General features: G+C 40.3%; 2 protein-coding genes across 2 annotated transcripts; both read left to right on the top strand.

Annotated features, from left to right (window-relative positions):
• The first annotated feature begins 263 nt into the window (after positions 1 to 263).
• On the top strand, positions 264 to 25,781 carry poldip3 (polymerase (DNA-directed), delta interacting protein 3). The gene is made up of 10 exons (XM_077501500.1): positions 264 to 408; positions 1,117 to 1,217; positions 19,696 to 20,132; positions 20,219 to 20,263; positions 20,346 to 20,423; positions 22,386 to 22,604; positions 23,082 to 23,159; positions 23,685 to 23,814; positions 23,986 to 24,052; positions 24,865 to 25,781. The coding sequence occupies exons 1-10, from the start codon at positions 341 to 343 to the stop codon at positions 25,076 to 25,078; spliced, it is 1,437 nt and encodes a 478-aa protein (XP_077357626.1). The 5' UTR covers positions 264 to 340; the 3' UTR covers positions 25,079 to 25,781.
• LOC144004332 (uncharacterized) lies at positions 13,371 to 16,347 on the top strand. Its single transcript, XM_077501512.1, has 4 exons — positions 13,371 to 14,471; positions 14,610 to 14,656; positions 14,835 to 14,868; positions 14,952 to 16,347. Exons 1-4 carry the CDS (start codon positions 14,345 to 14,347, stop codon positions 15,245 to 15,247), a joined length of 504 nt encoding a protein of 167 aa, XP_077357638.1. The 5' UTR covers positions 13,371 to 14,344; the 3' UTR covers positions 15,248 to 16,347.

Here is a 25,781-nt window from a genome sequence, read left to right as displayed (position 1 = left end):
TAAACAGCGTTTAATAACTGTATGTTTATAGTTAATTTAGTGTAGTTAGTTTACGGTGAATTCACTTAAGCTATGCGCAAAGGCTCATGGGAAGCAGGACGAAGCCACGAATCAAGAACAATCGATTCTAAAAGTCTTATATTTATGAAAGGTTCTGTCTCAGTTAATTCTATATATAATTATTACACGTACTATATGTAATTTGGTGTAATAAAATATACATGTACCTTGTGATACAAATAACGGAGTGCATTTAACATAAAATACTTTCTGCACCAACAGGCCGTCCGTAACATTGACTCGTCAACCACGCATGTGCAATTTAAAATAGAGCTGCAAAATGGCGGACGTATCTCTGGATGAAGTGATACGACAACGCGGAATAAACGTCAAGGTGCCAGTTAAACGGTAACAAGACTGCTTAATTACTATAAGTCTTATTAATGGTTAGTATTCTGAGACATTTGTACGATAGTAAAACTGTTAACAGAGAACCGAGGCGTATTTGGGAGCTTGCTGGCTAATCATGTACTAATGCTCAGGATCCCAAAGCGAGCGCTTGTCCAGCGTGTATTAGCATTAGCTGGATGTTAGGCCATTAGCATTCGAAGTGTGTTTTCCTTCAGTTTGAAATTCAAGTCATTTACTTTTCTACCAAACAATGATATGTGTTGGTAGTAGTATCGGTTTAATTGCGCTAGTTATACAACTTGTTTTTATAGCGTGACCTAGTAAGTTTTTCGTGCGCCTGTTATTTTACCAAACTGGCTAATTTTAGCAGCTACGTAGCCTCTCTAAAACTTATGTTGTCTAGTCGGAAAACAATTCCCATTTAACTAAGTCAAAACAACGTGTTAAGACCATTCATTAATCGTTTTGTTCGTTTAAGTAATGATTTTATAAATACCGAGCTACACAGCCAATAACGGCACTACTTGGTGTGTACGAAATTTAACTTGGTACGGTTGACTTACAAGGTTAGATCATATTCATTTGACCAACCATTAGCTACCCTTGTTCACTGTGGTATGATTAATAATCCAAAAACAACCGAAGCATTGTTATTTTTATAAATATTGCTGAACTTAGTAGCTTATTGTATTGGGTTCTTTACAGAACCATGTTTGGACGTGGTGCAGGAGGTGTTGGCAATACTTTTGATGCCCGTCAAAGGATTGGCATGACTGATGCTCGACAACGGCTTGGAGGAGGAGCTGGTAAGAATGTGATATGAGTATTTTCTGGGCTCTGCACTAACTTTTCAGGGCTCTACACTAACTTTTGCAGTTGATCGCACCACACAGCTTTTGGTCGCTCCCTTTTTGGGGGAGATACAACATTGACCGTATTTGCTGATGTATAGTTGTCTCAATTTGCATCACATAATTTCAGATAACATAAACATTGACAGCGACTCAACATATAGCTGCAAATTATTTTACTGTAACAAGATTTACCTGCAATAAAACAGGTCAGTTATTTTATATTACTTTAAACGAAGACATTGAAAAAAAAAAAGGCTTTGCTTTTATTGGCACCTTGTAGGGGTGTGCTCAAAAAATCGATACGGCAATATATCGTTGCGGGCCTCATTACAATACATGTATGAAATACGCAGGCGTCAGAATCGATAATGCTCGTTAACTTTAAATAGGCAGTTAACGTTTGCCTTTGCAGCTTGCATTGTACCCAAAAAATAAAAACCAGCAGCATCTTTGAAGTTAATTGCCTTCAATTAATGCAAAAATAGCTCGCCAGTGATTGGACACTGTGTCTTGCTAAGAAAAATGAAAGCAGAAGAATATCAACATTTATTTACTTATAAACTTAACATGGCACGTGTCTTAATGTACCAAATTTCTTATATTTTGTTTAACACATTCATTGCCAGACAGCAAAAAAAAATGCAGCATTTGACGCCTTTTTCCGTCAATGGCAGTGAATGAGTTAAAAACGAAATAGAATGTGTTACATGAAAAAAGTTTTTTTTTTTATTTCCCCAAATATTTCAAATAAGAAAATTTTAGAGCTGTAATTTTAATACTTTGATATCTTTGCTCATATCGGCTCATGCATATTAAGCATGCATGCTCATGCATATTGTGAAAGCTGCTTGCTCTCCAGTGCGTCCACGTTTAGACCAGGCATGCCGCATGGTGGTAAACCAGAAGAGTTGCTAACAAAAATATTTTTGTCAGTCAGCATAAAAAAACATATCCTTTAGGTATACATATGACTGTTATTATAAAATGCAAGTAAATTAATGTAAAATATCGGGATACGTATCGCCTTGGAGATCATGTATTGGGATACATATGTATCGTGATACGTATCATATCGTGACCCCTGTATCGCGATACGTATCGTATCGTGAGGTTGGCGGCAATACCCAGCCCTAGCACCTTGATACTTGCACAATTTTGTGGCACGAATTGGCACGACTCGAGTCGTGCCAGTGTGCGAACTAGTCGTAAAGTGGCGTGAAGTGTCCTTAAACCTGTTGTGACTGCGTGCCATGTTGTGGCATGTTGTAACGATAAAATTTCGCGACCGGGTCGTGAACAATGCGCAAACTGTTCGTGAACTCGTCAGGATGATGCGGGAAGGATGCGCGCCAGTGTGTGGCAGTGCGCACCTCGGATGGGCCCCGGCGGCATGCCGAGAAGACGATCAAACTTAACTATACTAGATGAAGTAAAAGTCGTAACAAGGTTTCCGTAGGTGAACCTGCGGAAAGATCATTACCGGAGAGAGAGACAGGGCGAGCGAGCCCGCACGGGCGGAGGCGCCTACGAACGAGAGGGCGAGGGTGCGTGGCCGTGGATGAGTCGCTCGCGGGAGGTCCGACCGCCTAGCCGCCGCGGGGAGGCAGCCGGGCCGGCCGGCTCGGTTTGCGCTCCCCCCCCTTCCCCACGTCCACTCAACCTTGATCCCGGCCCGGGGCCGAGGCCGCGACTGGCGCGGGGACACCCCACCGCCGGTGCCAGCGCAGCCCGGCCACCTTGAAACCTGACAGCCGACGGGTACGCAACTGGGTTGGGGAGGCCCCCTTTTTATATGCCGTGCCCAAGTCGGCACGGCATCGTCCGAATTGCGCTAAGTCGTCGTGCAAATGCGGGAAGTGCATAAACTATGCGCAAACTATGCGTGAACTCGTCGTTCTAGTTCGTGTCAGCTCACCAGTGCAGACTATCCAGGAGCGTAAACGATGAAAATAAAACTGCTATATGATGACTCTGACTATTTCTTGTTTACTGTTTTGGTGAATGCCTGTTTAGAGGGGACTATTGTCAAGGTGCTCCTATTTCTGATGGTAAATGTTATAAGAATTAAACATCGGGTAAGGTTTCTCTTTTATTTTGATTCATTGGCATACCTGCAATCAGAATGGAGGATGGAAGCCTCGTAGATGATTAGAAAAGTGACTCGTTGGACCACTGATTGTAAATTTAAGTTTAAAAAACAAAAACAAAAAACACAGTGATTTAATTCACATCCATTATTCTTAATGTATGCCAGCTTTTATAGATTGATAGAAAGCCTACACTGTTTAGATATTTGCAATTATAAACGGTAAATGCATTGATGGACTTTTTTTTTTTTTTCTCTATCTGAGTTTGAAATGTCAGACAGTATTTGAATGCAACTGCAGTTCAGCGTCCTGAATGCTGTCAATGTTTAGGCTCTCGTTGGTGGCTAGTACTTTTAACGCCGGAGACTTGTGCTGTATCTTACAATGACAAGACTAACTAGAGCTGCGAGCAGCTATAAAGGGCCCTCGCAGCCCGGGCCACGTTGGGGTACTTGCACGTTGGGGTACTTGCACGTTGGGGTACTTGCACGTTGGGGTACTTGCACGTTGGGGTACTCGCACATTGGGGTACTGGCACATTAGGAGCAAAATTTCTTTGAACATGGCATGATAAACCTTTACATGTGAATTTATTTTTGCCAGGTGTGATGTGTGTGACAAGCTCAATGTGTTTTGGTGATTGTCAAGATCTGCAAAAATCTGCTTCCTTTTTTATTTTTAGGGAATTAGTTGACCTGACTGTTTTTTTTTTTTTGCAAAAGTATATATACCCATTAGGGGTGTCACGATTCGCCAACTCCACGATTCGATTTAAATTTCGATTTTGGGGTAACGATTCGATTTTTTTTTCGATTTTTTTTTTTCCGCTCCCCCACTTTATAACACAGAGGCATATGCTTTCTGTAGGCTAAGGCTAGTCTATGATCATTGGTTCTATTCATTGTACAGTAAATCTTATTTCAAAAGATCGGCTACATATAGGTGATGCAATTTCCATATTATTTTTGTGTAAATTTATGTAATATATGATAATTGACATTAGGCAGGAATGATCAAATTCAAAGAATTTATTTACAATATAAAGTTAACCGTCTTGTTCTTACTGAAGTGTAAAATAAAAAATAAAAAAACAAAAACAAAAAGTCACAGTGGGTGCCTGCCATCTATTGACTGTTTTTGGTTACAACAGTGTGCTGTGCGTTCCTCTTAAAATAATGTGCAATGTGCAACAACAACAAAAAATATATTGTATCCAAAGTCATGGAACAAATACAGCCTGAACAAACTATATCCCAACATTTACAGTTGCTGGGCATACTGTAGCGTGGTTCAAGTACACTAATTAAATGTTTGAATCCAGCGTTTTCCAAGGCTGCAGGTCTGCTGCTATAAATAGACCTATGGATCTGGCGTTTCGCGCGAGCTGAAGTGTGTGGAAGTTTCACTGTAAATGAGGATGAAATAGTTGGTTGGACCGTTGTTTTCCCACTTCTAGTTGAATTTGATAAATCTAAATCTTTGTGATGCCTGCGTAAATGTCCCGTCATGTTTGTCGTGTTTCCCGTTGTTACGGCTGGCGGCTCGGGCCCGCCGCCGGCTCCGCTCCCCTAGTATGTATGTGTGTGTTTGTGTCGGCTGGTGCCCGTATAATGGTACTTCAGTTTGAATGCGCCAGCGCGACACTCTGATTGGAGGACTGTGCCAGCGCGACACTCCGATTGGACGACTGTGCCAGCGCGACACTCCGATTGGACGACTGTGCCAGCGCGACGCTTTTGTGTATCCGTGTATTATACCCCTATTGGTTATTGTTGTTTCTCCTCCGTTCTGTCAGTTCTGTCAAATGCGGTTATTATTTGTTCACCTTCCACTTTCACTCCCTTGTCAAACCCCTGCCTGAAATTTCAATTAAAACTACTCAGATGTTAAAGTCGACCCGTGTTTATCTACTCTATATTTTCTGTTATTGTGTTACTTCCCTTCCCCTTGACGAGCCGGGCGTAACACCGTGGCCGAGTACAGTACGCGCACATAGCATATCTTGCAACTGTGGTCTTTTTATCGACAACGTGAACGTTGTCGACATAACTCACCGGGAACGCAAAATGTTTCCAAACTGGTGACGAGAGAAGCGGGAGCGGCTTGAAGCACCATTGCTGTGTCTGTCCGCGCTTGCCATCATGACTGCAGGAGAAGTCAGCTAACAAGTGCCGTTAGCTAGTAGCTGAATGGCTGCGTCTCATTTGCTTTCCTGGGAGGTGGCGGTGGCGGCGGTGGCGGCGGGCGCTGGGGGGGGGGGGGCATCGAATCGTGTGTCCTCTCTTCTATTTCGATGCTCGAAATCGTGACGTAATTTCGATCGATTTCGATAAAAAATCGAAATCGTGACACCCTTAATACCCATCATCGCTTGTACTCATTGCACAATGTTGCTTTTATTGTCCATAGAGGCGATCAAAAAAAAATGAAACTGAATAAAAAAAGTACAGATGTTTGGATCGGTCTGATAACAGTGAACATCTTGAGTAGTGGAAAGTAAAAGAATATTCATAAATGACTTAGTTATAACACTTACGAGTTTACAAATTTTGTTCAAAATACCGTAAGTGTTTTTTGTTGTTGTTTTTTTTGTTTTTTTTATGCCTCAAGGACAAGGTGGCGCAGTATTTATAAATGAATTTTGTCATAGAGATACCTTCAGGCCTTGACTATAAATATACATGTCAAGTTTGGGATTTTTTGAAGCATGTACCGGGGAGTTATTCAGCATATGCTTCATTCACGATACTGCTTTTAACGTCAATAGAGGCTATCAAAAATAAATACAACTAAATAAAAAAATACGTATGTTTGGATAGGTCTGATGCTAGTGAACATTTTGAGTGGTGGAAAGTAAAAGAATATTCATAAATGACTTAGTTATCACGCTGAGAAAGAGTTTACAATTTTTGTAAAAATACCGTAAGTGGGGTATTTTTATTTTTTTCATGCCTCAAGGGCTAGGTGGCGCTGCATATATAACTGAATGTTGTCATAGAGATAGCTTCAGGCCTTGACTATAAACATACATGTCAAGTTTGGGATTTTTTGGAGCATGTACCGGGAAGTTATTAAGCATATCCTTTTTCAGTGCGAAACACAAAGTTTGATGCCTCGCCTTCATCATATAGTATTTCGAAAAGTCAAGATTTTTCCCCCTGTCGTTGGCTCAGGTCTTGACATGGTCCAGGTCAAGTCTTAACTCAGTCGGATGAAACGTGTAGGAGAAGTGGGCAAAAGTCTGCCCCCTGTAAATGTGCAAAAATCGTCAAAAATGGGACATTCAAAAATTCGTAGCTCACTTCCTGTTCATTTTAGCATATGGGTCCTAGAGACTTTTTTTGTAGGTCTTGGGCTCCCTCATACACTTAAAAATATTCGTCGTTCTTGCTTAAACGTACAACCGGGGCTGCTTCGTTAAAAATTTCTAGGGGGCGCTATTGAGTCATTTTTGTAAAAATAGCACAATCAACAATAAAATATTGCTCATTTTACCAGGCCAGATGTGTGTGCCAAGTTTCATGACTTTCTGTGCATGTTTAGACCCTCAAAACTGGCGTTGTTTTCTTGGCGAACAGCGCTTAGCCACGCCCACAGCAATTCGTGAAAACTCACAAACTTCGTGTTGTGACATCATGAAGGCCGAAACCCTCATCTGAGCAAATATGAGGTAGGTCCAGTTAACGTGTTTGGAGAAAAACGTAGAAGAAAATTCGTAAGAAAAAAATATGCGAGGTGGCGCTATCAGTAAGATGAAATATAAGTTCGTAGATGTCTTTAGGGCTGGACTCTCATCAAATGTGTGAAATTTTGAGAAGATAGGATCATCTCGGTCAAGTTAATGCAGCTTTTATTGTCACGAAAAATCTTCAGACTTTGCGTCACCGTAGCGGCCACGCCCTTTGGCGAAAAGTTACAATATTCGGTGTGGGGCATGATCAACATCTTAAGGCTTGTCTGACCAATTTTCAACTGGATCCCTTCAACGAGCTCAGCACAGTAGCTAAAAACGAAAAGTATGACATTTATTGTTACCACTAGGTGGCGCTATATGTATAACTGAATTTTATCATATAGATGTTTTCAGGCCGTGACTATTACGTTGTATGAGAAGTTTGAGATTTTTCGGAGCTTGAACATGGGAGTTATTAAGCATTTGCTCTTTCTGGACAAATGAAATTTTCAAGGCAATATTTGATGCCCCGCCCACGTCATATAGTATTTCAAAAAGTCAAGGTTTTTTGCCCAGTTGTTGTCTCAGGTCTTGAGATGATAAATGCCAATTTTGAAGTTAATTGGATGAAAAATGTTTGCAAAGGGGGAAAAAGCATGACCACAGTGAATGTGCCAAAATAGGCCAAAATTGGACATTAAAAAATTCATAGCTCACTTCCTGTACATTTTAGCTACATGGTCCCAATAGACTTTTTTTTTTTTTTTGTGCGTCTCGGGGTGCTACACGTGCCTGCCAATTTTCGTTGCTCTAGCTCAAACGTGCCGGGCTTGGTTTTTATTTTTCTACGCTAGGGGGCGCTATAGAGTCGCGTTGTTATAGCGACTTCATAATATCAAATTTTTCGCCGGACCTGAGGAGTGTGCAAAGTTCGGTGAGTTTTCGTGAATATTTAGGTACCCAAAATCGCGATTGTTTGCGGAGAATAAAGAATAATAATAATAATAATAATATAATAATAATAATAATTTTTACAAAAACAATAGGGACCTCGCAGCGGTCTCTGCTCGGGCCCTAATAACTAGAGCTGCGAGCAGCTATAAAGGGCCCTCGCAGCCCGGGCCACGTTGGGGTACTTGCACGTTGGGGTACTTGCACATTGGGGTACTGGCACATTGGAAGCAGAATTTCTTTGAAAATGGCATGATAAACCATTACATGTGGTGTTTTAATTTATATTTTTGCCAGGTGTGATGAGTGTGTCAAGCTCAATGGGTTTTGGTGATTGTTAAGATCTGCAAAAATCAGCGTCTTTTGGTATTTTTCGTAAAGGTATATATACACACATCATCGCTCGTACTCATTGCACAATGTTGCTTTTATTGTCCATAGAGGCGATAAAAAAAATTGAAACTAAATAAAAAAAGTACATATGTTTGGATCGGTCTGATGCCAGTGAACATATTGAGTGGTGGAAAGTAAAAGAATATTCATAAATGACTTAGTTAAAACACTTACAATGAGTTTACAATTTTTGTAAAAATACCGTAAGTGAGGCATTTTATTTTTTTGAATGCCTCAAGGACTAGGTGGCGCTGTATTTATAACTGAATTTTGTCATAGAGATACCTTCAGGCCTTGACTATAAATATACATTTCAAGGATGGGATTTTTTGGAGCATGTACCAGGGAGTTATTAAGCATATCCGTCATTCACGATATTGCTTTTAATGTCCATAGAGGCTATCAAAAATACATAAAACTAAATAACAAAAATATGTATGTTTGGTTAGGTCTGATGCCAGTGAACATTTTGAGTGGTGAAAAGTAAAAGAATATTCATAAATGACTTAGTTATCACACTTAGAATGAGTTTACATTATTTGTAGTGTTACCGTAAGTGGGGTATTTTTTTTCATGCCTCAAGGGCTAGGTGGCGCTGCATATATAACTGAATGTTGTCATAGAGATAGCTTCAAGCCTTTACTATAAACATACATGTCAAGTTTGGGATTTTTTGGAGCATGTACCGGGGAGTTATTAAGCATATCCTTTTTCATTGCGAAACACAAATTTTGATGCCCCGCCCTCATCATATAGTATTTCGAAAAGTCAAGATTTTTTCCCCTGTCGTTGGCTCAGGTCTTGATATGGCCCAGGTCAAGTCTGAAGTCAGTCGGATGAAACGTGTAGGAGAAGTGGGCAAAAGTATGCCCCCTGTAAATTTGCTAAAATCGTAAAAAATGGGACATTCAAAAATTCGTAGCTCACTTCCTGTTCATTTTAGCATATGGGTCCAAGAGACTTTTTTGTAGGACTTTGGCTCCCTCATACACCTAAAAATATTCGTCGTTCTTGCTTAAACGTACAACCGGGGCTGCTTTGTTAAAAACTTCTAGGGGGCGCTATTGAGTCATTTTTGTAAAAATAGCACAATCAACAATAAAATATGGCTCATTTTACCAGGCCAGATGTGTGTGCAAAGTTTCATGAGTTTCTGTGCATGTTTAGACCCTCAAAACTGGCGTTGTTTTCTTGGCAAACAGCGCTTAGCCACACCCACAGCAATTCGCGAAAACTCACAAACTTCGTGTTGTGACATCATGAAGGCCGAAACCCTCATCTGAGCAAATATGAGGTAGGTCCAGTTAATGTGTTTGGAGAAAAACGTAGAAGAAAATCCGTAAGAAAAAAAATTGCCACTAGGTGGCGCTATCAGTTAGATGAAATATAAGTCAGTAGATGTCTTTAGGGCTGGACTCTCATCAAATGTGTGAAATTTTGAGAAGATAGGATCATCTCGGTAGAGTTAATGCAGCTTTTATTTTCACGAAAAATCTTCAGACTTTGCGTCACCGTAGCGGCCACGCCCTTTGGCGAAAAGTTACAATATTCGGTGTGGGGCATGATCAACATCTTAAGGCTTTTCTGACCAATTTTCAAATGGATCCCTTCAACAAGCTCAGCACAGTAGCTAAAAACGTAAAGTATGACATTTATTGTAACCACTAGGTGGCGCTATATGTATAACTGAATTTTATCATATAGATGTTTTCAGGACGTGACTATTACGTTGCCTGAGAAGTTTGAGATTTTTTGGAGCTTGAACATGGGAGTTATTAAGCATTTGCTCTTTCTGGACAAATGAAATTTTAAAGGCAATATTTGATGCCCCGCCCCCGTCATATAGTATTTCAAAAAGGCAAGATGTTTTGCCCAGTTGTTCTCTCAGGTCTTGAGATGATAAATGCCAAGTTTGAAGTCAATTGGATGAAAAATGTTTGCAAAGGGGGAAAAAGCATGACCACAGTGAATGTGCCAAAATAGGCCAAAATTGGACATAAAAAAATTCATAGCTCCATTTTAGCTACATGGTCCCAAGAGACTTTTTTGTGCGTCTCGGGGTGCTACACGTGCCTGCCAATTTTTGTTGCTCTAGCTCAAACGTGCCGGGCTTGGTTTTTATTTTTCTACGCTAGGGGGCGCTATCGAGTCGCATTGTTATGACGACTTAATATCAAATTTTTCGCCGGGCCTGAGGAGTGTGCAAAGTTCGGTGAGTTTTCGTGAATGTTTAGGTACCCAAAATCGCGATCGTTTGCGGAGAATGAAGAAGAAGAATTTTTACAAAAACAATAGGGAGCTCGCAGCGGTCGCTGCTCGGGCCCTAATAATAATAATAATATAATAATAATAATAATTTTTACAAAAACAATAGGGACCTCGCAGCGGTCGCTGCTCGGGCCCTAATAACTAGAGCTGCGAGCAGCTATAAAGGGCCCTCGCAGCCCGGGCCACGTTGGGGTACTTGCACGTTGGGGTACTTGCACATTGGGGTACTGGCACATTGGAAGCAGAATTTCTTTGAAAATGGCATGATAAACCATTACATGTGGTTTTTTAATTTATTTTTTTGCCAGGTGTGATGAGTGTGTCAAGCTCAATGGGTTTTGGTGATTGTTAAGATCTGCAAAAATCAGCGTCTTTTGGTATTTTTCGTAAAGGTATATATACACACATCATCGCTCGTACTCATTGCACAATGTTGCTTTTATTGTCCATAGAGGCGATCAAAAAAAATGAAACTAAATAAAAAAAAGTACATATGTTTGGATCGGTCTGATGCCAGTGAACATATTGAGTGGTGGAAAGTAAAAGAATATTCATAAATGACTTAGTTAAAACACTTACAATGAGTTTACAATTTTTGTAAAAATACCGTAAGTGAGGCTTTTTTTTTGTTTTGAATGCCTCAAGGACTAGGTGGCGCTGTATTTATAACTGAATTTTGTCATAGAGATACCTTCAGGCCTTGACTATAAATATACATTTCAAGGATGGGATTTTTTGGAGCATGTACCAGGGAGTTATTAAGCATATCCGTCATTCACGATATTGCTTTTAATGTCCATAGAGGCTATCAAAAATACATAAAACTAAATAACAAAAATATGTATGTTTGGTTAGGTCTGATGCCAGTGAACATTTTGAGTGGTGAAAAGTAAAAGAATATTCATAAATGACTTAGTTATCACACTTAGAATGAGTTTACATTATTTGTAGTGTTACCGTAAGTGGGGTATTTTTTTTCATGCCTCAAGGGCTAGGTGGCGCTGCATATATAACTGAATGTTGTCATAGAGATAGCTTCAAGCCTTTACTATAAACATACATGTCAAGTTTGGGATTTTTTGGAGCATGTACCGGGGAGTTATTAAGCATATCCTTTTTCATTGCGAAACACAAATTTTGATGCCCCGCCCTCATCATATAGTATTTCGAAAAGTCAAGATTTTTTTCCCCTGTCGTTGGCTCAGGTCTTGATATGGCCCAGGTCAAGTCTGAAGTCAGTCGGATGAAACGTGTAGGAGAAGTGGGCAAGAGTATGCCCCCTGTAAATGTGCAAAAATCGTCAAAAATGGGACATTCAAAAATTCGTAGCTCACTTCCTGTTCATTTTAGCATATGGGTCCTAGAGACTTTTTTTGTAGGTCTTGGGCTCCCTCATACACTTAAAAATATTCGTCGTTCTTGCTTAAACGTACAACCGGGGCTGCTTCGTTAAAAATTTCTAGGGGGCGCTATTGAGTCATTTTTGTAAAAATAGCACAATCAACAATAAAATATTGCTCATTTTACCAGGCCAGATGTGTGTGCCAAGTTTCATGACTTTCTGTGCATGTTTAGACCCTCAAAACTGGCGTTCTTTTCTTGGCGAACAGAGCTTAGCCACGCCCACAGCGATTTGCGAAAACTTACAAACTTTGCGCTGTGACATCATGAAGACCGAAACCCTCACCTGAGCAAATATGAGGTAGGTGCAGTTTATGTGGTTGGAGAAAAGCATTGAAGAAAATTCGTAAGAAAGAAAATTGCCAGTAGGTGGCGCTATCAGTAAGATGTAATATAAGTTCGTAGATGTCTTAAGGGCTGGATTCTCATCAAATGTGTGAAATTTTGAGAAGATAGGATCATCTGGGTCAAGTTAAAGCAGCTTTTATTGCCACGAAAAATTACCAGACTTTGCGGCACCGTAGCGGCCACGCCCTTTGGCGGAAAGTTACAATATTCGGTGTGGGGCATGATCAACATCTTAAGGCTTTTCTGACCATTTTTCACCTGGATCCCTTCAAAGAGGTTGGCACAGTAGCTAAAAACGTAAAGTATGACATTTATTGTCACCACTAGGTGGCGCTATATATGTAACTGAATTTTATCATATAGATGTTTTCAGGCCGTGACTATTAATTTGCATGAGAAGTTTGAGATTTTTTGGAGCTTGTACATGGGAGTTATTAGGGGTGTTAAAAAAAAATCGATTCGGCGATATATCGCGATACTACATCGCGCGATTCTCGAATCGATTCAATAATAGGCAAAATCGATTTTTTTTTTTTTTTTTTTTTTTTTTTTTTAGGATTCACACCTTAAGCATGGAAGAATGTTATATGAACGGAACATTAAGCCTTAATATTTTATTTTAATGCTGTTTAAACATGAAACAGATTACAACCTCTATAAGACTGAAATTTCAGATAAATAAATAATACATTTTCATATAAATCTTACACTCTACAAGCTTACTGATTAGTATTTTCTAAATTTGAATGGAAAAAAATCGCAACAATCGACTTATAAATTCGTATCGGGATTAATCGGTATCGAATCGTGACCTGTGAATCGTGATACGAATCGAATCGTCAGGTACGAGGCAATTCACACCCCTAGGAGTTATTAAGCATTTTGTCTTTCTGGACAAATGAAATTTGAAAGGCAATATTTGTTGCCCCGCCCCCGTCATATAGTATTTCAAAAAGTCAAGATTTTTTGCCCAGTTGTTGTCTCGGGTCTTGAGATGATACATGGCAAGTTTGAAGTCAACTGGCTGAAAAATATTTGCAAAGGGGGTATGACCACAGTGAATGTGCCAAAATGGGCCAAAATTGGACGTTCAAAAATTCATAGCTCACTTCCTGTACATTTTAGGAAATGGCTTCCACTGACTTTTTTTGTGCGTCTCGGGGTGCTACATGTGCCTGCCAATTTTCGTAGCTCTAGCTCAAACGGGCCGGGATTGGTTTTTATTTTTCTGCGCTAGGTGGCGCTATAGTGTCGTGTTGTTATGACAACTACATAAGAGACTGCAAAGTTTGGTGAGTTTTCGTAAATGTTTAGGCCCTCAAAAATGCGATCGTTTACGGAGAAGAAGAAGAAGAATTCTTACAAAAACAATAGGGACCTCGCAGCGGTCGCTGCTCGGGCCCTAATAATAATAATAATAATTTTTACAAAAACAATAGGGACCTCGCAGCGGTCGCTGCTCGGGCCCTAATTAACTCTTTGACCGCCATAAACGTTTAATGACGTTCAGTATAAACCTAGAATTGGCCGCCATAGACGTTAATTGACGTCTACTATGTTTTTTTATGGAAACTGGTGGAGGAAAGCCTTGGGCAGCTGTGCTCCAAGTATCAAGCCGATCGGGTTACTATAATGAGTATTCCTGGTCACTAGATGGCTGTGATGAGTCTTTTGGACAAGATCGGGTAGGAGACAACAGTAGAGGAAGAGAGGCGGAGCTAGAGTGTTGAGGGGGAGAGAATGGCTAACTTGGCTAAGGGAGTCAAAAAGGCTACAGATGGCAATCAGCTCACGCTTGATCCTTATTTTCAAAGCTCAAAAGCATCGTCCAGTGCTCAAGAGCACAGTGATGACGGAGTTAAGTCATAGTTGAAGCGGTGACGCGGCCGTTTCGACCACGTCCGAAGGCCCCACCGGCTAGCGATGCTAATAACGTCCTAAGGCCGCACCGGCTAGCGATGCTAACACCGGAGAAAAGTGGTGCACAACTGAGCACGTCTGCACAGATGACGTTTCATCGGACGATGACGAGTACTATGGGTCCGATGCAAGACAGTCTTGGACAGTCTTCCAAAGAACGTGAAGGTAAGCGCTAACATGCTAAGAGATTGCTAGTAAGATTACTTTAATAACTTTTCGGCGATCTGCTAGCAGCGTGTGTAAATGTGCTGATATACACTAGAACATCTATTACCTATACAAACGTGAATGTATGTTTTATAGATCGTGCTCACAGCAACGTCCGACCGCTGGTTCTACGACAAAGAAAGGTAAAAAAACAAACAAAAAACGTTTTCAATACACCGCAACAAGCTCCCCCTCATAGGGCCCAAAGTGACCCTTCTCACAGTGAGCAGAACAAAGGAAAAAAAAAAAAAAAAAAAAAAAAAAAGATTCTCCACAGCTCTAATAAAATATTTGATGGTAAACTTCTTCTATAATTTACAGAAAGTGCATCAACCAATACATCGAAGAAAAAAAGGTAAACATGCACACACACACACACACACACATTGCATCACAGTGCTCTAAAATAATATATGATATTGAAATGTATATTTGCAGATCCCAAAGATTCTGGCTGGCTTGAAGTTGATGAATTCGGCTGGCAGCCAACCATCTTCCCCTTTGCTGCAAAACCAGGACCAAGGGATGCTGCAGCAGAGCTGAATTCCCACCTGCCAGCTGACATCCTGGAGCTCTTCATCACGGATGAACTTCTCCAGCACATCGTTCATCATACCAACCTCTACGCAAATCAGTCCATGCAGAAGCAGACTGACAAAAACTGTTGCGCACGTGTAAATAGTTTGCAAAGAGTTTTCCAAATTGTTTGTTCGGATTGCTACTGTTGCATGTAAATAAACTGTTATTTTGCAATCAAAAAACATTTTTTATTGTTGGGGTAGTGTTTTATAGAAGTTTAGGTGTTTGTAGAATCACTCATGCAAAAAAAAAAAAAAGTGCCAAATTCACTAGAGTGCATGAAATAACATCGTTTCACAAAAAGCTTGATTTCTCCGTATTTTGGAAGAAAATAGAGGATTTGGGTGAAACGAAGGTGTTTTCTATTGTTGATTACTGAAGATCCGAATAAGGTAGAAACAAACTTTTCAAACATTTCATTTGGTAGTATCCGCGTTTCCATAGTCCTAACACAACATTTTCTGTGGAGCTTGAAAGATCGGTAAAATTCTGTAAATCAGCTGGCAGTATAGGGGTTACCTTTTCCGAAAATGGCTGGCAGTCAAAGAGTTAACGTCCTTATTTGGCAATTAAAGATCACCTGATATGAGCTTTGCAGCAATGACACCAACCAACCTCTGGACGCCCTGAAACTGTATCAAAAGAAATGTTCACGAAATTGTACCTTGTTGTAGAATTGCAGTCTCCACTAGGAAGGTCTGCTGTTAGCGTAGCATCAAACGAGCGGATTTTGGTGGGCATGGCCAACGCTCGCCAGACTTTCGTGTGTTTTTTTTTTTTACTACGAAATGAGTTGGGCGTGGGCACGTCTCATCTTTTCCGTGTGCTCCTGTTTACAAACAGAGGGGCCTATTCACTAAAGGTTTGCGTCGCCTTTGCACCGTGCTAACCAGCAAAAATGGAGCAATCTGCGAGCGCCTAATTCACTAAATACGTGCAGATGGGGAAATCCGTCACTAAGTGCTCTGCCGAACAGATTCACGTCACGGTGCGCCGGTGTTATTTGCGCGTATGTAAATTAGGTAATTTGCATACATTTGACGCAAAATATGCCCACCCCAATGCAAATGAGACTCATTGACATGCAGCGTCTAATTCACTAACGCCAACGCAAATAGCCACACCTCGTTTGCATTATTATTATGCATTACATTATGCAAATAACGTTTTTGGAAAGCATTTATTAACTGCTGCAATCTCGATCATGACAGCATTGCGTGCCATTTGCAGTACAACATCCACGGCAGATCACGCAGAGAGGAGAGAGAGAGAAAAGGAGGGGGAAATCTTTATATGTTTGTTTTAGGACACATAACGTAACCCGGGCTGATCGGCAATGGGACGCAGGCATTTTATGATAATTTTTACGTGCCAGATGTATACTGTACGCCTATGCCAACCTCTGAAAATATATTTTTTAAAAACAATCGCACCAATAATTTGTACTTTATGAATGAATGACGTCGTTGTCGTCCTCTTTGCTCTGTACAGCTTAATAGTGCTACAAACGCTTACTCTCGGTCCAACCTCGCTTTCTGATGTCATCTTTCTCGCAACTGTTACTATAACAACCATGTTCTTGGCGCAAATCCGTTGCCATGTGTGGTAAATCAGGTGCAAATTTTCTCCAAGCTGTCAGTTTTGTGGGCGTGTTTGCGCCGGTACATCATTAGAGCAATAGCCTTAGTGAATAGGTGGGTAACTGGGCGCAGACTGCGGGTGCAGTTGTGGTGCAATATTTCGCTCTATTACCTGACGGAGCGCATTCTTAGTAAATATGCCCCTGAGTCTTCACGTCTGCACCTGAAGGAATATTGACAATGCTTTACTTTCAATAGCTAATACCGATACGGGGTAAGTGAAAGAAGTTCTGCTAATCCACGTTTGTATTGTCCCAAATTCTTGAAGCAGTCGCCAGTAAAATGTTTGGCACAAACTGTCAGGGCTGCTAACCCGAGTCCTCACGATGCACATTTTCCGGGTACAGCTACTGGGATTGACACCCCCATATCGGTCGAACCATAAGTCCTACGGGGAAAATGAATCCCCGGAACCGGGTCGACCTCGGCTTTCCATCAGCGTCGGTGCCGGCCCTCCACGACCCTCCGGGCCGAAGATACGGGGCCGCGAAATCGGCCACCCGACTCTCGGGAGATAGATTGACACCCCCGTACCAGTCAAACCATAAGTCCTACAGGGTAAATGAATACATCCCTGGAACCGGGTCGACCTCGGCTTTACATCGGCGTCGGTGCCGGCCCTCCACGCCCCTCCGGGCCGGAGATACAGGACCAAGAAATCTGCCACCCCACTAACTAACACGTTTTGGGAGTTGCTTGGGCATATTTAATGCATAAATACAGTCCAACCACAAGCCTTTCTGTGGCAGAAGAAAATTGTTTTTGTTGTCCTCTGTACAATCTGGTTCAGAGCAGTTCCTATGGGGTTGTTTTGCTGCCATGCTGTCCTCCTGCTGCTGCTGCTCTTTGTTCGTGGGTAGGAAATCTCCGGCAGCGGGAGGGGTTGAAAATTGTGAGGGTGGAGTTCGCGCTGAGCTAGTGACGTGTAAAACCAACAACGTGGGGTTAGTGACATGTAAAATCGACCGGCTCAAACAGCTCATTTAAGAGTGCTATTTGACCTACTTTGATACAAACAGCCATAGAAAAGGGAAACATGGATCGCTTATCTTACAACTTGGGGACTTTGTCAGGGTGTAGTAAGGCATATTTATGACCAAAACCCCCCAAAAGTGAACATTTCATATGAGGGGACCTTTAAATATGATTTCGAAGTGGCGTTGTGTTAATGTGTGGAAGTCGACCCTTGCGTGAGGATGAGTCAAGCTGGCTGCCTTAAGCTGCGACGCATACCATATAGTATGTGGGTTGTTTTCCAAATACAAATAAGGCAATTGCATCGGCGTCATTGTATTACTTAGGAGGCTTTTATTTTGAAATTGGCCTCGGCAGCGCGTTCCGCTAACTATGTACAACCAAACCTGTGGCGCTTGATGCATACAGATCACTGCTCAAAAATGAGAAGTTGCACCGCTCATTAAAACATGCACTCGCACTGTGTGACTGGATTAATTTTTTACCAGCACAGTACAGCTTTCCACATTTGTGGGTGAATTGGTCGCAGTGTCAAGCACTGATTTACTTATTAAAGTGCATGTTTTAACGTCTTGTTTATTTACCATTCATTAGAAAGGTGGCGTTAGTATGGTGATACACTGGTTTTGTTATCACAACAGATTTATTTTAAATCCAAACTACAAGCAATATTGCTAGTTTTGCCCTTGGTCGTAATCCTCTTGGAATGTACACACTTTAGTGGTCTTCCCTTACATACCTTCATTTGCTCATGGAAGGATTCTTGTGGGATCTTCCGCAGTGTCATCGTGACGGCCATCTTGAGTACATCCACAGTTTCAAAAGGGTCCCCTTGATGACCCATTCGAGGTTGGGAAAGAGGGAAGAAATGGAACAGAACCTGATTGGGTGATTAGGAAGATTGCTTCAACATATAAAAATTATTTTGGCAAGGAATTGTTGGATGCTCAGGGCATTGTGAGCAGGCATGTTGTCATAACTCAATTCTCGCTTCTTGTGTGTGCTGGGAGGTTCTGGTCCCTATCAGTTGCCAATCAATGTTAAAGTATGTCCACCTACTAGGGCTGGGCGATATGGCCAAAAAATAAAATCTCGATTTTTATTTTTTTATTTTTATTTTTTATTTTTTATTTTTTCCTGTCATTCTGGACGATTACGATTTTACTCAATTTTAATCAAAAGTTTAAAAAACAAAACATTTAAACAAGGTTTGAAAAATTAATCTTATGCAAAATGTTCAGACAATAACGTACACACATTTTTTATCAGTTTTACGGTAAATTTATCATAGCTTGTTCAAAAAAAGCAACTCATATCTTTTGCATAACTTAAATGCAACATAACTTGTGCAAAAAAATAAAATAACTAACTACTCACAGCCTTTTGCTCAACATAAATGCCATACTTAGCTTATGCAAAAAAAGAAAACAAAAAAAAAAACTACTTATGGCTTTTGCATAACCTAAATGCCACAAAGCTTGCGCAAAAAAAGCTACTCATAACCTTTTGTTCAACTTAACTCTTTGACTTTCAAAGACGTTTCATGATGATTAGTAAAATTCCAATGAATGGAATGCGATCTTTCATTGAGTAGCTACATTGTATATGTAGTAAAGGCAAACAATATTCTTTTTGCCTTGAAAGATGAGTTAAAATGCTCAAAAGCGGCTGGCACTGTGGATTTTTTTGTTTTGTTTGTATAACCCCTGGCAGTCAGTTTTAAATGCCACATATATAGCTTGAGCAAAAAAACTACTCATATCTTTTGCTCAACTTAAATGTCACATACATATCTTGTGCAAAAAAAAACAACTACTCATTGCTTTTGCATAACTTAATTGCCACAAGTAAGTAGTTCTATGTCAAATAATTTATGTGCAAAGGGTGATTAAACAACAAAGCTGGTGATGCCTCAAGACTTTGTACAGTCCTGTCAATTGTGTGAGTATATTTTCATCACAGCCTGTGTTTTGTCCCTCTTTTGTCAGGGTTTCCATTGAAAGATGCCAGAGAAAAGCTAATTCAGAAAGATGCTCGCTTTAAAATCCGTGGCAGGGGTGGAGCAGCAGCAGCAGCCGGAGGAGTCCAGGATGCTCGTCAGATGATCAACTCGCGTAAACATCAGCAGAATATGTTCACTGTGCCTGTACAGACCGTCCAAAAGACAGGAGTGGCACACCAACTGCAGAGCCACACACTTGTGCCACAGATAAAGATCCAAGCTAACAACAACTTCGCAGGTGTGAACACAAGGCTATTTGCTCCAAACATGCAAGGACTGAGTGGGAGGGATGGCCCGATCAGCAATCTTAACAAAGGAATGGCAGATGCTCGTGATAGATTGAGCCTTAAGAGGAGCATGAGTAATGTGACGCAAACCCAGGCATCTACTCTGTTGCCTCTAAAAATAACCAAGACCATCCAGGTGAGAAGAAAATGCTTTGTGCATCATTGCACGTTTGCATATTTACCAGCAAACTTAAAATTAAATTGCCCAACCTCATTTTACAGCAACGCCCAGTTGGGGTTCTTGGTGGAATGCGTCTTCACTCACAGGTTAAATTTTCAGTTTCCAGTACAGTCTCATTGTTTTATCATTAGTGGAAAAAAATACAAACTTTTAGTATATCTTTCACAGGCTGTGTCAAATGATCACGATGGCCCCCCGAGTAAACAAATAAAAATCACTACTTCTAACAATTTGCTACAGTCACGGGTAAGTGTTTCTATTACATCAAAACAAACATGGCCTATGTATTAAATCTCACAAAGGCCATCAGCCATGAAGCAAAATGTGGTTAGAAAGAGGACTTTGTTCCACTCATGGGGGCGCCAGCTGGTTTTTGTTTTTTTCTTGATGGTAATACCTCTAGGTAAAGCTGTGCAATTAATTGAAATTGAATTACAATTTCAATTATTCCACTCCACAATTACAAAATCTGCATAATCATAAACAAAAATATAAGCTTATTAATACTAATTTTGAGCTGTTTAAGTATTTATATTTGCACTGTTTTTATTTTAAAATGACTAATTTTCCACTGAACTCCTTGAATTTTTTTATTTTTTTAAATACCAGCCATCTGAACATACCATGATAGGGTAAAAATCGCATATTTTGGGGTCTGTAAGCATGTTTATAGACCCCGATAGCTCCTGATCTGGTGGCCACTCATCCTTGAAACTTGGTGAATTGATTAATGGTGATACTTTGCATAAAATTATGTGAGCTGTGTCCCATAACAGATTACATGGCAGCGCAAATGTGAAAAACTTAATTTGTTCAATAACTGTTCATGCAACATACAATGGAATTTCAGTTTAGGGTTAAAGATTGAGACAACAGTAAACACACAGAATTCAATATATTATAGCACAATATGACTAGACTTTATTTACAGATATAAAACTCTGATTACAGACAGGTACTCCCAAGCCATTAACTTGAGGGTACATAGACTTGAACTGTAATTTGAAATAATCAAGTGAGCAGAAAGTGGTTGTGATTTATAGTATATGTAGATGTTGTCATCATTGTGCTCAACAGATAAGTCTAACTTTGGTGACATTGAAACAGTCTGTACTAGGGGTGTTAAAAAAAATCGATTCGGCGATATATCGCGATACTACATCGCGCGATTCTCGAATCGATTCAATAAAAAAAATCGATTTTTTTTTTTTTTTTTTTTTTTTTTTTTTCCAGAATTGTTCATTCGGTAGTTTTACCGATTCAACGTCTTATCATCATTGCCTTTTTTTTTGTTTTTTTTTGTGTGTGTGTGTGAATCGATTTTTAAACTTCCATTTTTAATGGAAAAATATTCAACAAAACGTCTGACTTCGGGTTAGGATTCACACCTTGAGCATGGAAGAATGTTATATGAACGGAACATTAAGCCTTAATATTTTATTTTAATGCTGTTCAAACATGAAACAGATTACAACCTCTATAAGACTGAAATTTCAGATAAATAAATAATACATTTTCATATAAATCTTACACTCTACAAGCTTACTGATTAGTATTTTCTAAATTTGAATGAAAAAAAATCGCAACAATCGACTTATAAATTCGTATCGGGATTAATCGGTATCGAATCGAATCGTGACCTGTGAATCGTGATACGAATCGAATCGTCAGGTACTAGGCAATTCACACCCCTAGTCTGTACATTTACTCAGAGAACGCAATACATTTCATTCATTAGATTCATTGGCATCACAAAGTGAAGGCTTGCCCACACAGGTGGCACACAAAGAATTCCAATGTTTCGATCGAGAGTCAACCTTTTATTAGCACACTGACGAAATTTCTCCCAGTGCAGAGGAGAAAAGGCATTCACCATCACCACATCCATGATTAATAATACACTCATGACTCATTTTCGGCTCGTGTCAGAAAAGAGCAAGACAAAAGTCGATGCAACTAGCTCCACCAGTGACACAAATTACGTCACCACAATGGCTGTAAAATAGCAGACGTTAATGTCAATTTGCACAAAAACTGCAGGATTAAATGTGGAACTTTTGGCAGTAGAGTGCAATTATAATGTACTTTCGAACAGTGCAAAATGGTGGTTGGCCCCCTGATGTGTGGAACGAAGGTGAACGATAAGTGGCCTTGGCTGATGGCCTAACAGTCGCATATTTGAACATTTCCATTTTGATCATTTAACAGGATGGTCCGTTGGGCTTGCCGTTTTCCATGTCAGCCCCAATAACCAAGGTTGTTAAAAACGAAGCTTACGCAGCCCCTCGTCCTCCCGTCCCCATTGCCCCCACCCGGCCCACCACTAGTACAGCAGCTCCGCGCCCACCCGCTGCAGCATTGAAGCCTGTTTCTAGGACTCTCCAACAAAGCTCAGCTCAACACAGCGCAGCACCTCCTCCCCCTCAGGTAAACAACCTTAGTGCATCATGTGGAGGCAGACACCTTAAGTGGTAGCATCTGCTTCTACCAACCATAGTGTGTGTTTACATGACAACTCAGAAAATATTTTTGGAATTGTTTCTCTAGCCCCATTTAAAAACTCTTCTCATCAAAAGTGTCAAGGACACATTTTGAAGCTGACACGCAAACCCTGAAAACCGAGGTCAACTTTGTACACAGTACACATGACTGTCAATGGTAATTGTGTGAAGCCAGTTGTCAAGCCTGACTTGCGTGTGGTGTTGAAGTTATCTTATGTGTGCTATAAGTTTAATTTCTGTGAGATCATAGTGGAAGTTGGCATGTCAAATTTAAACCCTTGCAACCAGTTTATAGGACTAGAAGAAACATAATTTTGTTCTTTCAATTTTATACAGGAGGGTAAGCTTTCTTGCCAGAGTTGTGATTTATTTTCATTGCATCTTCTGTTCTCATTTGTTTCAGCCTGTTTTCAGCCCTTTGGAAGGAACAAAAATAACGGTGAATAACTTGCATCCCCGTGTGACTGAAGAAGACATAGTGGTGAGTCAATCGCAGGTTGTATTTACACACATGATTCAAGTGGCACAATTTGGATCCACGACATGGCAGAGAGGTTTAAATAGAGTCATTATCTATGTCTTGAACATTAAATAAGGAAAGTAATGACTGCTGGAGTAGTGTAGAGAATGCCCAGTATCGCTTCAATCAATTGAACGAGTTTCCTTAGGCTAACTTGAATTATTTGTATTATTAATGCCTTGTGGTTTACTTTCATGTTTTCGCTTCCTGGAGTTAACACGAGCGGATACATTACCACTATTGGCACATGCATGTTGTTTGATCGCGTGACACACTATCATCAAATATTTGTCACATGCACTGCACATATCAAAAGAATGTTAAAAAAAAAAACAGGGGAGGGTGGTATGGGCCTGGAATCAGAATGTGGAACATGGACATCCATGGTAAACCTGCAAACTCCTGTTTTGTGAGTGTTCTAAACACTTTTCTCTAGCTGTGGTGACTCATTGTGTACTTTGGCCCTCCACATCCATTTGTTCACAGGAGCTGTTCTGTGTGTGTGGTGCCTTGAAGCGAGCTCGCCTGGTGAAGGTGGGCGTAGCTGAAGTGGTGTTTGTCCGCAAGGAGGATGCTGTGAGTGCGTATAGGAAGTACAATAACCGCTGCCTGGATGGTGAGTGTTCATAGCAAACAAAGCCATCAACTTGATCTGATTTTGTTGCATTTTAATGAATGCAAACATGAGGATATTGATCTGTTCATGTAGAAATTGTGGTATATGTGGTGCATTCATGAAAGCAAAATTCACGTTGATGCTGTTTTTGTCGTCCTCCTTCACACCCAGGTCAGCCCATGAAGTGTAACATACACATTCAGGGAAATGTCATCACTTCTGATCAGCCCATTCTCTTGTAAGTTAGCTCAATGGGTGTTTTTCTTTCATTTGCGTCCATGACTTACACTGTAAGATGTGACCGTGTCTAATGTGCTTCAATTTCATCTCTTGTTGAGGGCTGAATGATTTTTTTTTTTCTAAATCAATGTAGTGGTTGTGATTCAAGGACCTTATGCATTTGTTCTGAAACATAAGCAATAAATTAATCTGCATAACAAAAAAAGCAATATTAAATTATTTAGACAAGTGTTTTGGACTAACCGTACATGATCGGCTAAAAATAAAGACCATTGAACCATGAATTAATATGAAAACAGTTTATCTACTTCAATTGGAGTTAACTTGCAAAACACTGTTTGAGGTGTCTTTTAAGCATTCACTATGAAAACTTAACATAATTCTACCAAATAAGTGTGTCGTAATAAACATAATTCAGTAAATAATGAATCAGATTACAAAAATAATGCAAAATTGTGGCTGGAGTGTAGTACTTGTACCGCTCCGCTTCAGACAAGATGATGGTTATGATTTATGTCCCGCATGTTTACCAGTCGACCACCTTTTATAAAGGTCTGACGGAGGATGCCTACATACACTGCAGTATTGTGCGTTCATTCCTACGTGCTACCTGCTTGGCCGTAGAATTACTATATATTAGTAAGTAGCTTGGTCTGAATGTGTGGATGCTAAAAAGACATACGTCTGAGACTGATTGAGTCTTAATATGTAGAAGCAGAGGTGATTTTAACAGGCTAGAATGTTAAACACTGTTATTGCTGTAAAGAAGTTAGGAAAAGTGACGTGAAATTGTCTGCCTTGTTGCTCCAGGCGGCTCAGCGACACCCCGGGTGCAGGCAGCGGTCCCAAGAAAGATGGCCTTCCTCCCTCATTGTCGCGTTCCGCAAGCCAGCGAACTTCCCAGCCAACCGCTGAGGTGGACCCCCAGACGATCCTGAAAGCTCTCTTTAAGTCCACCGCGCAGTCCTCCTCAACCACCGAGCCCCCCAGCTCACAGGCCACTGCCTTCCGCATTAAAATATAGGTTGTCGCTCGTACCTATTCCATAAAATATTGATGCATCCTCAGTGGTTTTCATTTGGACAACGGGCACACCACACATACAAATGTGTTTTTACATATTCAACATAAATAACTACTCAAGAGTTTTGCACAGCATCCTGTTTTCGATTGGCTTGCTATATGTCCCATGTTATTCCCAAGATGGGCCAGTTTAAGCAAATTAATGCCCAAAGCCAACCCGTGTTTGTAATACTACAAATTCGCACAACCGTGTTTAATCCATCAATTTTGGGTTTATTTATGATGTCTATAACACTATTGCTTTAGAGCTGACTGTGCTCACTTAGAGGCACAACAGAAAATAGACACCATAATCCAAACTATTTTATTATGTGGGACAGGTAGGTCATATATCTGACAAGGAGTCTTTTAGAATGCTAAATGGTCACCAGAGGATGGTCCAATAAATAGTCACCAGAAGTCCAAGTCCAAAGTTTATTTTGTATATAAACCAGTCTAAACCAGACATGATTTTTTGTTTTGTGGTGTTGTGACATTCATCATTTTGATGATTGACTGGCTTTATATTTTTTGTTCACTCTGGTACGGTATGTTACTCATTGTTTTATACTGTAAATTGTTTTGTTCTTTTGATTTTTCTGTTAGAAAAAGACCGGAAAGGTCAGATTTTGTCCTTAAAATGTCATTAAAAATGTAGCTTTATA

The sequence above is a fragment of the Festucalex cinctus genome, chromosome 1, assembly GCF_051991245.1.
Source record: "Festucalex cinctus isolate MCC-2025b chromosome 1, RoL_Fcin_1.0, whole genome shotgun sequence".
Taxonomy (NCBI): Eukaryota; Metazoa; Chordata; class Actinopteri; order Syngnathiformes; family Syngnathidae; genus Festucalex; species Festucalex cinctus.
This window is presented reverse-complemented; position numbering and strand designations above follow the sequence as displayed.

Bases quoted from the DNA above. Each gene is read 5' to 3' on its own strand.
- poldip3 (XM_077501500.1), top strand. From the start codon at position 341: ATGGCGGACGTATCTCTGGATGAAGTGATACGACAACGCGGAATAAAC. The intron at 22,605-23,081 runs GTAAACAACCTT...CATTTGTTTCAG, and splicing joins CAGCACCTCCTCCCCCTCAG to CCTGTTTTCAGCCCTTTGGA. The intron at 23,160-23,684 runs GTGAGTCAATCG...ATTTGTTCACAG, and splicing joins TGACTGAAGAAGACATAGTG to GAGCTGTTCTGTGTGTGTGG.
- LOC144004332 (XM_077501512.1), top strand. From the start codon at position 14,345: ATGCTAACACCGGAGAAAAGTGGTGCACAACTGAGCACGTCTGCACAG. The intron at 14,472-14,609 runs GTAAGCGCTAAC...TATGTTTTATAG, and splicing joins GTCTTCCAAAGAACGTGAAG to ATCGTGCTCACAGCAACGTC. The intron at 14,657-14,834 runs GTAAAAAAACAA...TATAATTTACAG, and splicing joins TGGTTCTACGACAAAGAAAG to AAAGTGCATCAACCAATACA.